The sequence below is a fragment of the Pelobates fuscus genome, chromosome 2 (assembly GCF_036172605.1).
Source record: "Pelobates fuscus isolate aPelFus1 chromosome 2, aPelFus1.pri, whole genome shotgun sequence".
Classification (NCBI taxonomy): Eukaryota; Metazoa; Chordata; class Amphibia; order Anura; family Pelobatidae; genus Pelobates; species Pelobates fuscus.
The window spans coordinates 394905898-394922056 of NC_086318.1; the positions used below are offsets into that span (position 1 = coordinate 394905898).

Sequence of the window (16159 nt, forward strand, 5' to 3'; positions counted from 1 at the left end):
TGGCTTTTTTTTTTACTTTAACCCCCCCCCCAGCCTCCTTACCTTTGGGAATGCTGGGGGGGGGGCCTTCTTTTTTCCCTGGTGGTCCAGTGGCTGCTGGGCGGTCGGGCGGCGCTGCTGGGCGGGCGGCGAGGGAGCACTTCCTTTGAGCTGTCTGCTCAGCTCCCTCGCGCGCCGCACAGTGAGGCTGGGAGGGGGAGCCGGAATATGACGTCATATTCCGGCTCCCACCCTCACTGTGCGGCGCGCGAGGGAGCTGAGCAGACAGCTCAAAGGAAGTGCTCCCTCGCCGCCCGCCCAGCAGCGCCGCCTGACCGCCCAGCAGCAGCCCAGCATGTCTGTTAGCCGCAAGGCTAACAAGACATTTGCCTTGGGCATTTGGGGGGCGGCTTTTTTTACCGCCCCCTGGAAAATGCCGCCCAAGGCAAATGCCTTGTTTGCCTCGCGGCTAATATGCCCCTGGTTAGATCCCCCAAAAATCGCCTTGATACTCCCATTTCAAGACATCTCAAGGAACAGCATGGTGGGTCGTCCAAAGATATCCGTTTTTGCGGTCTGGAACTTGTCAGACGGGAACAAAGACGCGGTGACTTTGACAAAAGTTTACGTCAAACAGAATGTAGATGGATCTATAAACTAAATACACTAAACCCAAAAGGTTTAAATGAAGGTTTCTCCTTCTCCCCCTACATTTGACCTTTAGACGCTGTCTACAATCTCTTTTATGCACTTTACTGTAATGTTTAAACAATTTCTGTCTCTTCTATTGGCCTAATATTTACTCTTGTGATCACTCTTAGTACACATTATATGGTAAGATTCCTTTATTTATTTTTGCAATTTCAAACAAACTGGTTTCCCACTATCATTTCCAATTGGGTCTGCTGACTGCTTGGTATGTATTTCACTTTTAAGACCCATTATGGTTTATTCTCTGGGTCTCTCTAAGTTACACTTGCATTTTGGCTCCCCCCTACTGTATTTGATTACTTCCTTTCAAAACAGACTACTCGTCAATGCAAGTGTTTCATTTAATAACTTATTATCTGTTACTTTTGTCAGTACTTCGTTCTGACTTATTACATTGTCACACAATGTTCTCTGTAACCTCGCAGCTTTGCAGCATGTCCCTCTTCTCGTTCCGTACTTATTCCACGCTAGTACGGACGCGATACTAACCACGCCCACCGCTCACGATTGGTCTAACCACCGGAGGCTCGACCTGTCAATCTCCGGATTCCCCGCAATCTCATTGGCGGGTTTCCCAAAGAGGGGTGTGCTTAGTTCCCCTTTTTAATCGGGCTAGTTTGTATTTGCCAATTGCTCTTGACAAAGGCGTTTTTAACACGCCGAAACGCGCGTCGAGCTGTATTTAGCCGACGCTATGATTTTTCACGAACTTTACTCCGTTTATTATTTTTTACTTTCTTGCTTGGGCTGTTTGGACGCTATTCATGCGTCCTATTTCTTTAGTCTGGAGGGATTTGGACAGGCTGCCTTGAAGCAGCAGTTAGCTATGGCTTTATTTAGATAGTTTATTTTAGGGTGATTCAGGTTCTGGCATCCATTTGACGCAGTGCTACCTTTTTTCACTCCTTTATTGGTTCCAGTTATTAATTACAAGGGAATTGGTTTCCTCATTACTTTCAACTCCATATTGGAGTGAATGTTACACTATAGGCTAGCCTCTACTTTGCCTGCCTAGGTTTAAGTTTACCAACACCTAGCCCTGTGATTCATTGCCTTATCCACCTCTGAAACTATCACCACTGCCATCTATGTATATTTTTCCCTTCAGGTTCTATTTTTGAGACCTCATTTTTTTGGTCACCTATATATATATTTGTATTATACACCTTAAGGGACGCCATTCAGTGACTACTTCTAATTATATTCTAAACGCTACTATCCTATGTGCTCCCACTGTATTTAATATATTTAAGGTGACCTCGAGGCTCTGCCCAAGCTTTTTATTAGGTGTTAGTTTTCATCTGTTTTACACAATATTCTGGTGTTTAATTATATATATATATTTTTTCTAATAAAGGTTTATTTACCCGAGTTTATGTGACAATATACCTAGGAGGTATTTGCCCAGTGGTATTGATTTCCCACTAGCTATATGCTAGGGGATTTTCTCTTTCCACTTCTTTTTTCCTGATTATTATATTTGGGGTTAGGCCCCTTTTGAATACCTCCTGTAACCCCTCTTGGTTATTGGTGGTGGATTCTTTCCACCTCCTATTTCCTTTATTTTTTTCTAGTATATATTAATATACTGTCCGGGGGCCTGGTCAGTACTATGTATATATTAATATACTGTACGGGGGCCGGGTCAGTACTATGTATATATTAATATACTGTCCGGGGGCCTGGTCGGTACTGTATATATATTAATATACTGTCCGGGGGCCTGGTCGGTACTATGTATATATTAATATACTGTCCGGGGGCCTGGTCGGTACTATGTATATATTAATATACTGTACAGGGGCCGGGTCAGTACTATGTATATATTAATATACTGTCCGGGGGCCTGGTCGGTGCTATGTATATATTAATATACTGTCCGGGGGCCGGGTCAGTACTATGTATATGTTAATATACTGTCCGGGGACCTGGTCGGTACTGTATATATATTAATATACTGTCCAGGGGCCTGGTCAGTACTATGTATATATTAATATACTGTCTGAGGGCCTGGTCGGTACTATGTATATATTAATATACTGTCCGGGGGCCTGGTCGGTACTATGTATATATTAATATACTGTCCGGGGGCCTGGTCGGTACTATGTATATATTAATATACTGTCCGGGGGCCTGGTCGGTACTATGTATATATTAATATACTGTCCGGGGGCCTGGTCGGTACTATGTATATATTAATATACTGTCCGGGGGCCTGGTCGGTACTATGTATATATTAAGATACTGTTTGGGGACCTGGTCAGTACTATGTATATATTAATATACTGTCCGGGGGCCTGGTCGGTACTATGTATATATTAATATACTGTACGGGGGCCGGGTCAGTACTATGTATATATTAATTTACTGTCTGAGGGCCTGGTCGGTACTATGTATATATTAATATACTGTCCGGGGGCCTGGTCAGTACTATGTATATATTAATTTACTGTCTGAGGGCCTGGTCGGTACTATGTATATATTAATATACTGTCCGGGGGCTTGGTCGGTACTATGTATATATTAATATACTGTCTGAGGGCCTGGTCAGTACTATGTATATATTAATATACTGTCTGAGGGCCTGGTCGGTACTATGTATATATTAATATACTGTCCGGGGGCCTGGTCGGTACTATGTATATATTAATATACTGTCCGGGGGCCTGGTCGGTACTATGTATATATTAATATACTGTCCGGGGGCCTGGTCGGTACTATGTATATATTAATATACTGTCCGGGGGCCTGGTCGGTACTATGTATATATTAATATACTGTCCGGGGACCTGGTCAGTACTATGTATATATTAATATACTGTCCGGGGACCTGGTCAGTACTATGTATATATTAATATACTGTCCGGGGGCCTGGTCGGTACTATGTATATATTAATATACTGTACGGGGGCCGGGTCAGTACTATGTATATATTAATTTACTGTCTGAGGGCCTGGTCGGTACTATGTATATATTAATATACTGTCCGGGGACCTGGTCAGTACTACGTATATATTAATATACTGTCCGGGGGCCTGGTCGGTACTATGTATATATTAATATACTGTACGGGGGCCGGGTCAGTACTATGTATATATTAATTTACTGTCTGAGGGCCTGGTCGGTACTATGTATATATTAATATACTGTCCGGGGGCCTGGTTAATGCTATGTATATATTAATATGTCCGGAGGCCTGGTCGGTGCTATGTATATATTAATATGCCCAGGCCTTTAATAAAAGTTAGAACAATAGATTTATAAGATTACGTGCTGATCTCCAACAATGTATGGAAAGGTACTTTCTCATCCAATATTTAAAGGGAACGATGCGACCATAAGTTAAATCCTTTGCTAGATTTTACATTTTATTAAACATTTAGGGTTATTCACTAAACTAGGAATTATGGAGTAAAGATAAGGGTAAAACATTTTTTTTTAAAACTAAAATTTGCACCCTCCTTGTCAAATCTACTCAAATTGAGACTTACAGTACACCTGTGTTTGTAAGCACAATATAGCAGAACATGAAACAAATTTAAAGCTATGTTCCAATCCCTGTCTTCCCTGAAGAGCCTAAAATGCCATTCTCTTTTTTCCCCCACCTGTTCCCCTGTAGCAGAGGTTCATACAGCTCAGCAAGGAAAACACTGGGGGGTCATTTATCAAAGTGTCTAAAAAGAGTCTTCTATCTTTGGCCAAAAATAGAAGAACGAAAATGTCAGTGTTTTCATATAATACTGTTTTTTACTAAACTAACCCTTGCCCTGCTGGTCCACACATCCCCTCTTCCCCCACCCCGAACTAAAAATAAATAAATCCAACTGCTAAAACTTACCTTACACTCCAATGCCGAGGCCAGGTTCTCCCTCAGCCCAAACTTTGTCCATTAATGTCACTAGCCCTTGATTTTAATAAACTTGTTGAGCCATAGTTAGGCAGTACTTAGTTATTAGGTTATTAGGGTTATGGGTATTCTGTCTTTAGGGTTATCGCAGGGTTTTCTTAACACTCTTCTCTTCCACATTAGTTACGTTTAGTTACAATGGAGTGTTTGCTTCTTATCGTATTTATACACCATATAATCAAACCTCAATAAAATACTTACGATTTATCTCTTCTGCAAACGCGTCTCTGAGGGCTGGTTCCCATCCTAGGAGGAGACACGGATTTCCCTCGCCGTTCTTTCACAGGAGACTGGGCACTAGACGACTTTAGGATCTGTAAAAACAGGAGGAAATGGACTGAAATGACTATACTGGCATTATCAGAAGACACAGCAAGTGACAAGTCCCTATTACCCTATCGGTGCCAGGAACGTGACAGTGCTATTTACTGCGTAATGGCTAAGCTTTGGCATTCTAGCAGACATCAAAATATGTAGGTGAGCATTATGGGAAATTAACAATATCTGGATGAAACCAAAGCAGTCATTTTATTGCTCACACTTATAGCACTCAAAGCAAGTAAGAAACACAGCAGTTCCTCTGTTAACTAGTCACCTAGATGTGTTAATACAGAGATGTCATCTGTGCTTCGGATGATACAATTAGAGCACAGAATCAAGGCTTGATCTGGTTAAGAGCAATTCAATGATCAAACTCACATATAACAGCCACATCCACCATAAATCAATAACAAATAAACTAGTATTTTACAAACAGCTTGTTAGACAATGAGGGGGGAGGACTGCGAAGTGGTAACAACCGAAAAAACTCAGTAGGAAATGTACTAACAAATGCCTGGCCTTGCCCAACATATCTTCACAAATGTTACCAAAGTGCTATCCCAATTTGGCCCAAGGGCTCCAATATGTCAAGGTAATCCTCACATTATATTGCCAACACTACCAACGTTACTTGGAACCCCCTCCTTCTCATCCTTATAACTCATAGGATAATGGAAGTGCTGATCCCCAGGTCATTGATCAACCAAGATTTCGAGGTATGGTGTTATAAATAGACGGTCTAATCAGAAACTCAATCAAACACCAGTGGACATGGGCAACCTCACACTGTCTTCCCCTGATTTTAAGGTCTGGGTTTTACACAAGTTAGCAAGCCCATAGCCAAGGGTGAAACTCTATACCCCACTGCATTGTTTCAGCTACACAAACCATCATTTAATTTGCATGGGTTGCCATGTCTCATGAGAACAAAGCACACACGAAAATAAATAAGAGATACACTACATCTATCCATTTATCCAGCCATCGAAAGCATTGGTAGAGGTTACATTTTATAGAAAGATAATCCACATTGCTGCATTACTTTTCACATATTGTAACGTTTACAGTTTATATTTAGCATTTAGGGTGTCATTTAACATCACAATCTAACATTCTAAAAATGGATAATAAACTATTCAGCATAGCAGAACACATAATGAAAGTTCTGAAAGCCATTTCAAAGAGTTTAGCATTGACATTTAATTGTCTTTATAAGGTGAGGGGAGATTCCCAGCAAACACCTGGCTCATTCCTTATTGTCTGGCATTGACTATATCATTACATTGTTAAAACTCATTACGTAACTGTGTCAGAAATCAGGACGTAGATGGGGTGAATACGAATTAATATGCACTCCATGATCAGATGGATTTTTATCATTAGCATAAGCTTCATGGCTGGATGCTTTAGGTCTACCATTAAATCTCAAAACTACAAATATAGAAAATATATCAACATGTGATATAGGCAGTCTTTACGCTCGGTTAATTCATCAAACCCTTTTATTTAATCATACATCCTCTACAACCCAGATGGTTTTGAACTACAACTACCAGGATGCTTTGCATGACTTTAGAATTCTTTTAGAATGACAAAGCATCATGGAAGCTGTAGTTTTAAGCCATCTGGGGATCTACGTTTTGGGCACCCCTGTTCTACAACAAAAAATTATGTATTATAATGACACATGAAGTTTACGCAGACTTCGAAGAGGCACATACCTTCATTCTCATGTCCCTGGCATGTTTCTCCAGCTCTTTCTTAATGTCCGCACGCACCATCTTTCCCATATTGATTACTAAGTATCTCCACTCAATTGGCTGGAAGGTGTGGGGGTCGTGTGGCACGTACAAGCCTATTTTAACCTTTTTCACAGAATGTGAATATTTTTTATAAGAATCTTCAAAGTCAAAGATGAGCTCACTTAATGTCCGAAAGGTCATTGGCTTGTCCATGAGGTCAGGTCTTCTGCTCATGCCCAACGTGCCATAGCGTCCGTTACAGTGAATTCCCAGCACAACATGGTGGAAGTAGCTTCCTGAGAACTGGGTTTTAAAGCTGATGGGAAACCGCTCCACTGCATGCTGTCCATTGGTCAAATATCTTTAAAAGCTGTGTTAAGGAGAATAACTGCAAAAACCATAAAACCCGAGGATAAATGACAAATTATACCTCAAAGCATCCTCTTTTGGTGGAAGATTTCTCAAATACGAATTGTGTAGAATTGGCAAAATAATTGAAAATTCCAGGACAAAACTGGAGATTGAATTGCTATTGAGATTTTTTTGCATAACATCTGTAATTCTGTTGCCTATTCTACACAATTCCTCTTGTTATGAATAAACATATATTTATTATTTTATCTTGCAAAATAGAGGAGTCTACAGCAAGATTTAAAATCTTTTTACCCACTGCTAAGTTTAGGGTACCAGATTTGCTACAATATACTGATGGGGATTAAGCAAGACAGTAACTTGTAAATATAGAGAGACTGTCATCTCAAAATTGGTGATACCCTACAATTTAATACGTCTTATACTTCTGTACATTTGACTCTAGGTGGCACTGTGCTACAAAAATCCAAAGTTTCTCTGTCTGTAGCATTCTTACAATTTTCGCTTTCACCACTAGGTGGCACTCACATACCAACATATTACATTTGCCTTTGGGGGACACCCATAGAAAGATAGGATATTTGTATCTAGAAGTTACCCAAATTCAAAGTACTGTGTAGCAAGAGAGATTTAGTTTTTTTAGCAGCAGACAATCAAGGGGGATATTTACTAAACCTTGAATTATTAGGAAATCACCTGGGTAATCCATGTTTTAAGTCAAAATATCTAAACAGGAAACGCTCTCCAACAGCCAAGCTCCAATCAGCTATTTAGGTCTTAAAAGTAAAATTTTCTTGTGAATTATAAAATAACTATGAATGTGTTAAAAAAAAAAACAAAAAAAAAACACTCCGAGCACAATAAGTAAGCACTGTCCCAGTGGAATTTGTCAAACTCTTTTACCTGGGTCCATGGACACCTGCACCACATCTGGTCTGTTTCAGCTGTGTGCAGAGGCGTAACTAGAAACCACCGGGCTCCGGTGCAAAATTGCCTGTGTCTCAGCCCCCCCCCTCCCGCCACTCCATATGTCTCATTCTCCCCACCCGCCTGTCCCTCCACTGTCTCATTTCCCCTGCCAGCTTCTCTACATGTCTCATTCCCACCAAATTCCTCTACATGTCTCATTTCTCCCCCCCAGTCCCTTCATGTGTCTCTCCCACCTGTCTTTGCCACCCCACAACCCCTCCGTGTGTCTCCCCCAGCCCCTCCATGTGTCTCTCCCACCCACGTGTGGGACAAACACACACTGACAGATACTCACTGACAGACACACACACAAACTGACAGACACACACACTCACTGACAGACACAGACACTAACTGACAGATACACACTAACAGCCACACATAGGCTGACAGACACACTTACAGACAGACACACACTCACAGACACACATACAGACAGACATAGAGACACACTAACAGACACCCATACACACTAACAGCCACTCATATGCTCACTGACACACACACACTCACACATTCTTGCTCACTCTCACAAATTAATTTTACTTTTTTGAGGCCCATCCAGCCTCCATACCTTTGGGAAAGCTGGTCTGGGTCCTCTCTATTGAGCTCTACTGTGACAGTTTCTTTCTTTTCCTGCGCGCTGTTTAGTATGCCGGGCCGGAATGACGTCATATTCTGGCTCCTGGCATCAGAGAGGGCGCGCGAGGCCGGAGAAAGGAACTATCCTCAGGTGCCTACTCTGCCTCACTGTCCATGCGGCGATTCGGGGGTGCCCTAGATGGCCCTCTGTCACAGATCTTCTCTCAGCGGGCCACAATTGCAGGCGTCAGCAGGGCGGCCGGGCCCCCTTGAGTGACTGGCTTGGTCGCAGCTGCGACCCCTGTGACCATAGTAGTTCCGCCACTGGCTGGGTGGCTTTATTCAGCTTCATCATGGCCAATAATTGGACCAAACTATCAGAACCGAACTCATTGGCAAATAGCGTTCAGCGGATGCTTTCAGCTAATGAGTGTGGCCCTGCTTAACTCAGTGGAACTATTCATTATCTACTACAAGGACCGATATAGGTCATCAAACCAAGGTAAGCTGTCAAGCCATTCTAAAACGGTTTGATAAATTACACTTGGAGGGCGCTAGGGCACTCCTGGGACCATAACCACTGCAGCAAGCTGTAGATATTATGAGTAGAGTGTTTCTTTAAATCAGACGATTATAGCAATAAACAACTGACCTTCCCCAAGAAGAAACAGACTATTCAAACAGTTAAGCTCAGTGAAATAGCGATGGACTTCTATTTCAAGTATCTATTATATTTGTATTCCAATTGCCGTTTAAGAAAAGTTACAGTGTAAAGGATATTTACAGGCACGGTCATTGTTTACTGAGCAAACAGTAACACCCACTGAATTGACAGAAGCAGTCGGCCATCATGAAGGTGCATGCCAGCGTGAAGCTGTTAGAATTACTGAGCGTATCGACAGGTCACGGTTATTTGGGCGATGATATTTTTTACAAGGATATGCAGAGGACTCAAACAGGATCTGTGTATTCAACGTGGAAGCATGAACTTCAAAATATTTATATTTACTTTCAGGGACAAAGCAAAGACGTTACAAAGGAATAGAATTAACTAACAGTGAGCTTCTCCCCTGAAAATAACCCACTGGCACCTATAGAAGCCGAGTTCCCCTTGTTTATGCCTTGTAAACATTGTGAGATCACAGACATGTGCGAGAGGCTCCAATTTGATCTTGCTGTCCACCCTCTAGATTCCCAACATGCACTTTTCACTTGGGTTTAGATGCTCATTAATTGGTAGAAGATAAAGAGTAGAATATTGAGAATACTGTTGTATACACCTGGTTATTATTGAGAAAAATATATATATTTTTTTTATAACTCATTCATGCTTCTAATTTTAGCTTAGAAGTTAAAAAAAAAATGGCTTGCTTAATAAACGTAAAAAAAAATTCTATTTCTGATTTAGTCATCGTATCAATAAATTGTCTCCCTTTCATTAAAGATCAATGGGTGCACATTCTAATGACACATGCTGCGCATTATCTGAAAAAGAGTATTTTATCGTAAACATGTTTAGAAAGCACTCTTTATATATATATAAAATACTTGAGTTTTGTTCTAGATTCTATTAATAGTTGATGGATTTCAGTAGGTGATGATGTCACTTAAAAGGAACAATATAGCGTTAGAAATAGAAACATCCGATCCAATGCTCTTTATGAAGGAGCAGTGGTGACAAAACTCACTGATGCGGCCAGTGCTACGCTCTTCCAATGAAATGGAGATTAGCAGGAGAAGCGCCTCTAGTGGCCGTCGTGAAGATTCTAGAGGAGTAGAAGCCTGCAATTAAAAGAACGTGAAGGGGTAATGCAGAAAGAGGGCGAGAATAATAAGCACGAGGACTTCCATTGTCTTCTAAATTCTCCATAAGAAAGCAGATTCAATGCTTTCCTATGGGGAAGGCCTAAGGTGAGTATGGCACTCAGCCTCATATGCACGTCAGGTTGCGATGAATTTTGGCGGAAGATGGAAGAAGGTGGAAGGTGTAAGAGAAAAAGCCAGTGCTGAGGGACCTAGGCGCTCAAATAAGGTAAGTGAAAACTGTTTTTTTAACCCTTTGATAGTCGTGGGGGGCATGGGGACAGAGGAACCCTATAGTGTTAGAAATACAGCTTTGTATTCCTAGCACTATAGTGTTGCTTTAAAGGACCACTACAGGCACCCAGACCACTTCAGCTCAATGAAGTTGTCTGGATGCCAGGTCCCCCTAGTTTTAACCCTGTAGCTGAAAAGATAGCAGTTTCTCTGAATCTGCTATGTTTATACTGCAGTTAATCCAGCCTCTAGTGGCTGTCTCCCTTACAGCCACTAGAGGCCGCCTCCGCGATTTACACAAAGTAAATCACACATATTGGACGCTGAACGTCCTCACGGAGTCCAGCGTCAAAGAAGATCCCCATAGGAAAGCATTGAGTAATGCTTTCCTATGGGCGGGTTTGGATGCGCCAGGAACTGGATTAAGGTAAGCAAATAAATGGTTAATTAACTATTTATTTTCCGTGGAATGGGGCCCTAGTCACCTAAACAGTGACTAGGGCTCTATAGCGTTAGGAATACATATTTGTATTCCTAATGCTATAGTGTTCCTTTAACCATCTGTGTACCGCAGTGTTTCTTACCCTTCTGCAGATGCAAGAGTTGAATACTGAGAGAATTAGGAATCGCTTCATGCCTTATGCATCTAGTGACTGTAAAAATTGAACCCCCGTAAAATGATTTGATATTTGATTGATTGGGGGTTACGTACGATGACGAGTTTACTAAATGCATTTATTTGTAGCAATTGTTCCATGATCAATCTCAGCTATACAATATATATGTTTAGCTTGTCTTAAATACCCAGCTATTAGTAAAACGTGAAGCCTGTAATCTCCTTCCACCCTTTACCTCCAATGCCATCTCACACGATAACAATGTACCAGGCAATATAAGGACTCCTGCCAGATGTTCATTGGAATAAGTCATTCCATGCAAAATCTTACATTAACGTTTTACGCACTCATTGGATCTGTTCCATCAATGGATCAGATTTCTTCAAAAATAATCCAGACAGACTCGAACAGGAAAATTCTCAACCTTCTAGAACACTCAATATACTACACAAACTTATCTGCATTTTAAAGGGCACTTGTCGTGCCTCAAACAACTTATGCTTGTTACATTGAGCATAAGATTTGATGTATACATTGTGCTAGCAGTTTTGTTAGCAAAAGTATAGATTAGGTGAAAGACCAATTAAAAAATATATTTTTCTCCAAGCTGTCAGTCAATGCTTTGGTGTGCGCAGCGATTGCTATGGAAACTCCCTAGCCGATGCTTTTTGCGCTGGCTAGGGAGTGTAGGAGCGGAGTGATGTCACGCCACTTCGTTCCAACCCCGGCATGCTGGGGTGCATCCCAAACAGGGAAAATCAAAGAAGAACAGAGGCGGAGGGCAGGCAAAGTGGAGGACAGCCAGGGGGTGGTGTTACAATTAGAGTAACACCCACAAACCTGGCGCTGGAATGGAAGAGAAGTGAGTAAATCTTTATATTTTACATTGAATACACCATGTACCATGTGATATATGGCGTATTCAGTGTATATGGAAGTGATTTAAGGCAAGTCATTTTTTCCATTAAAGGTTCACTTTTGTCAGGATCGTGACAGGGATCCAACACGCAGAATGCAAACAGGAGATAGGTATGTATACCGGACTTTAGAATGGCCGGACTAACGTAAGGAGTAGGCAAAGAATGGTCAGAGACAAGCAGAGGTCAAGGGAACGAGAGAGCAGGTAAGCGAGAGACAAGCCGAGTCAAAAGGATAAGAGAGGTAAGCAGGGTCGAAAATACAAAGCCGAATCAAAAAACAAAAGACAATAGAAATAAGAGCACTGAGTGACCAGACTAGCTAGAACCACGACAGGGCAATGAATCATTACAAATAACACTCATTTATACCTTGGCTCTTTAGTTGTTGGCCCCGCCCCAAACAAGTCCTGATTCGCGGTTTCTGGCGGGTCGGGACGTGATTGACGTTGGCTAATGAGCACCGCGTCATAAAAGGAGGCGGAGCTATCGCAGCCGGCGTGTAAACGGCCGGGGAGACTGACAAGATCGGGCGTGCCAGCCCCCTTTTGAGGACGGACGTCTAGGTGTCTAGCCTCCTCTGAGGTAGACACCATAGGAAACATGACAGTACCCCCCTTCTCAGAAACGCCCACCGGGCGGAAGGAACCGGGGCGAGACGGAAAACGAGCATGAAATGCCTGAAGGAGACGAGGGGCATGCACATTTTCACGGACCACCCAAGACCTTTCTTCAGGCCCATACCCCTTCCAGTCAACAAGATATTGCAACTTCCCCCGAGAAATACGAGAATCAAGAATGGATTTGATTTCATATTCCTCCTGACCCTCAACCTGGACTGAAGGAGGGGAGGACACAGTGGAGGAAAATCTGTTACAAACAAGAGGCTTCAACAAAGAGACATGAAAAGAGTTAGGGATGCACAGGGCATGAGGAAGGGCAAGACGATACGCAACCGGGTTAATCCGACTCAGGACCTTGTAAGGGCCTATGTAGCGAGGAGCAAATTTCATGGAAGGAAACTTCAAGTGGATGTTTCTGGTACTCAACCACACCTTATCACCCGGGGCAGAAACCGGAGCCACCCGTCTACGTTTGTCAGCATGCCGTTTGAACATCGCGGAATTCTGAAGAAGAATTTGTCGAGTCTGATCCCACAACTTTCTCAGATTGGCAACATGAATATCAACTGACGGTACCCCTTGGGAAGGGGAATCCGACGGAAGAATGGTAGGATGAAAGCCATAATTCAAGAAAAAGGGGCTAGTACGAGTAGATTCACAAACGAGATTGTTGTGCGCAAACTCCGGCCAAGGAATCAGACCGACCCAATCGTCCTGGTGTTCAGAAACAAAACAACGTAAATATTGTTCAATCTTTTGGTTGGTGCGCTCGGCTGCTCCGTTGGACTGGGGATGATAGGCAGAGTAGAAATTCAATTTGATACCCAACTCAAACGATTTCAGAAGGAATACCATGTAAACGAAAAATCTCCTTCGCGAATATTTCAGCCAATTCGGGAGAAGAGGGCTGTCTAGGCAAGGGTACGAAATGAGCCATTTTAGTAAACCTGTCAATCACCGTGAGAATAACAGTATGTTTCTTAGAAACAGGCAAATCGACAATGAAGTCCATAGCCAAGCAGGTCCGTGGTTTCTCGGGAATTTCTAAGGGTTGCAAAAACCCACATGGGAGCGTATGAGGTTGCTTAGTCTTCATACAAACATCACATGCCCTGACAAAATCCCTTATATCCTTACGTAAAGAAGACCACCAGAAGTCTTTGGAAATTAGAGAATACGTTTTGCGTATGCCGGGATGCCCAGCAACTTTACTGTCATGAAAGCAACGCAGCAGTTCCACTTGGAGCTCAGGAGGAACGAAGTACCGAGTCCCAGGAACAGGTTTAGGAGCTAGATGTTGTACTTTCTCAATCTGAGCAAGCAACGGCGAGTGTATCCTGACACTCGTGTTGGCAATAATATTACACTTGGGAACGATAGAAGACAAAGCAGTTTCCGTCACAGTAGAAGGTTCATGTTGGCGGGACAACGCATCTGCCTTGGAGTTCTTAGAACCTGGTCTATATGTGAGCATGTAATTGAAATGAGTAAGGCACAAAGACCAACGAGCTTGCCTGGCGGACAATCGCTTGGCCTCCCCTATATAGGACAAATTCTTGTGATCCTTCAAAATAGTAACCGGGTGTAAAGTCCCTTCCAACAAATGTCTCCATTCCTTTAAAGCCATAATGACCGCTAACAGTTCCCTGTCTCCAACGTCATATCTACTTTCAGTCCCAGATAATTTTTTAGAAAAAAAGCCACATGGATGTAACGGTTTATCCAAACCTTGCCTTTGGGACAAGACTGCGCCTATACCTGACTCCGAGGCGTCTACCTTGAGTAAAAAAGGCAACGAGGTGTCAGGATGAACCAATATCGGCGCTGAGGCAAAATGTTCCTTGAGTGTTTTGAAAGCAGAGAGAGCCTCCGTAGACCATGTTTTGGTATCAGCACCCTGTTTAGGCATATTAGTAATAGGAGCAATAACAGAAGAGTAACCTTTAATGAAGCGCCTATAATAATTGGAGAATCCGATAAACCTCTGAATGGCCTTGAGTCCCCTGGGCAATGGCCAATCTAAAATCAATTGAAGTTTAATCGGGTCTGTCATAAACCCGTCTCCAGAAATAACGTAACCAAGAAAGTTTATCTGAGATTGGTCGAAGCTACATTTTTCCAATTTGCAATACAATCCATGTTGTAAAAGTTTGCGCAATACCCTTCTGACTTGTCTGTGGTCTCAAGAATGTATTAGTATATCATCCAAATTATACTATAACGCATTCATGCTGAAATTCCCTAAGAACCTCATTAATTAGATCCTGGAATACTGCTGGTGCATTGCAAAGCCCGAAGGGCATTACCGTGTACTCATAGTGGCCGTAACGGGTATTTGTCAGGGTACCTGAAGCCTCTACCTCCGAAAGAGGTAGAGACTTAGTAGTTTACTCCTCCAGCAGGTCGGCTTCCTCCATCCCTCGCGGCTCCCCTAGACACTCTCACGCCGGCCGCGAGGGATCCGTCTCATTTTATGACGTCACGCACGCTGCCCGACGTCATGACGTCAGTCCGGACCGATCTGTCACTCAAGTGACTGGAAGCCACTCAGGACTCGTCGGAGGCGGGTATACTCACTGTAACCAGGGTATTTAAACCTGTTTCTCCCACTCACTCATTGCCCTGTCGTGGTTCTAGCCTGTCTAGTCACACAGTGCTCTGGCGATTTCAGTTATTCCTTTGGTTCCGACCCGGCTAGTTTGACTTACTCTGTTTTCCTCTGGTATCCTTGACCCGGCTTGTTCCTCGCTCACCTGTCCTCTCGTTCCCTCGACCTCGGCTTGTTTCTGACCATTCTCTTTACTCTCCGTACGTTAGTCCGGCCATTCTAAGGTCCGGTATACGTACCCTGTCCTGTTTGTACTTTGCGTGTTGGATCCCTGTCCCGATCCTGACATTACGACAGGGCCAATGGATCCTGCAGGTACAAACAGTCAGGTTGGTCCCTCTGATTCCAGGTTTGACGCCATGGAACACAGAGTGGACCAGATGGTACTAGCACTACAGGCGCTATTATCTCGTGCCAATAACCCACCTGAGGAGATCCGTACTACTTCCATCTCTCCTGTAAGTTCTGGTCTAGAGGTAGCCACTGTAGGTGCCTCTTCCCGTATTACCCCACCTGTACGTTATGGTTGTTCACCGGAGAAGTGTCGTGGTTTTTTGAACCAGATTAGTATCCACTTCGAACTACAACCCCGCTCCTATCCCACAGATAGGGCGAAAGTTGGATTTATTATCACCCTACTCATTGAGAAAGCTCTGAGATGGGCCAACCCACTATGGGAGAATGATAACCCATTGGTATATAATTATAATGCCTTTGTAGCTGCATTTAGAAGAACTTTTGACCCTCCTGGTAGAAAGGTTAATGCAGACAGAT

General features: G+C 42.9%; 1 protein-coding gene across 1 annotated transcript in view; it reads right to left on the reverse strand.

Annotated features, from left to right (window-relative positions):
• VASH2 (vasohibin 2) overlaps positions 1-16159 on the reverse strand; it is a 93515-nt gene that overhangs the window by 13803 nt on the left and 63553 nt on the right. Inside the window, exons 6-7 of the mRNA XM_063443847.1 lie at positions 6640-7021; positions 4799-4911 (exon numbers count right to left, since the gene is read on the reverse strand). Of these exons, the coding sequence (XP_063299917.1) occupies positions 4799-4911; positions 6640-7021 (495 nt within the window). The remainder of the gene's footprint in view (positions 1-4798; positions 4912-6639; positions 7022-16159) is intronic.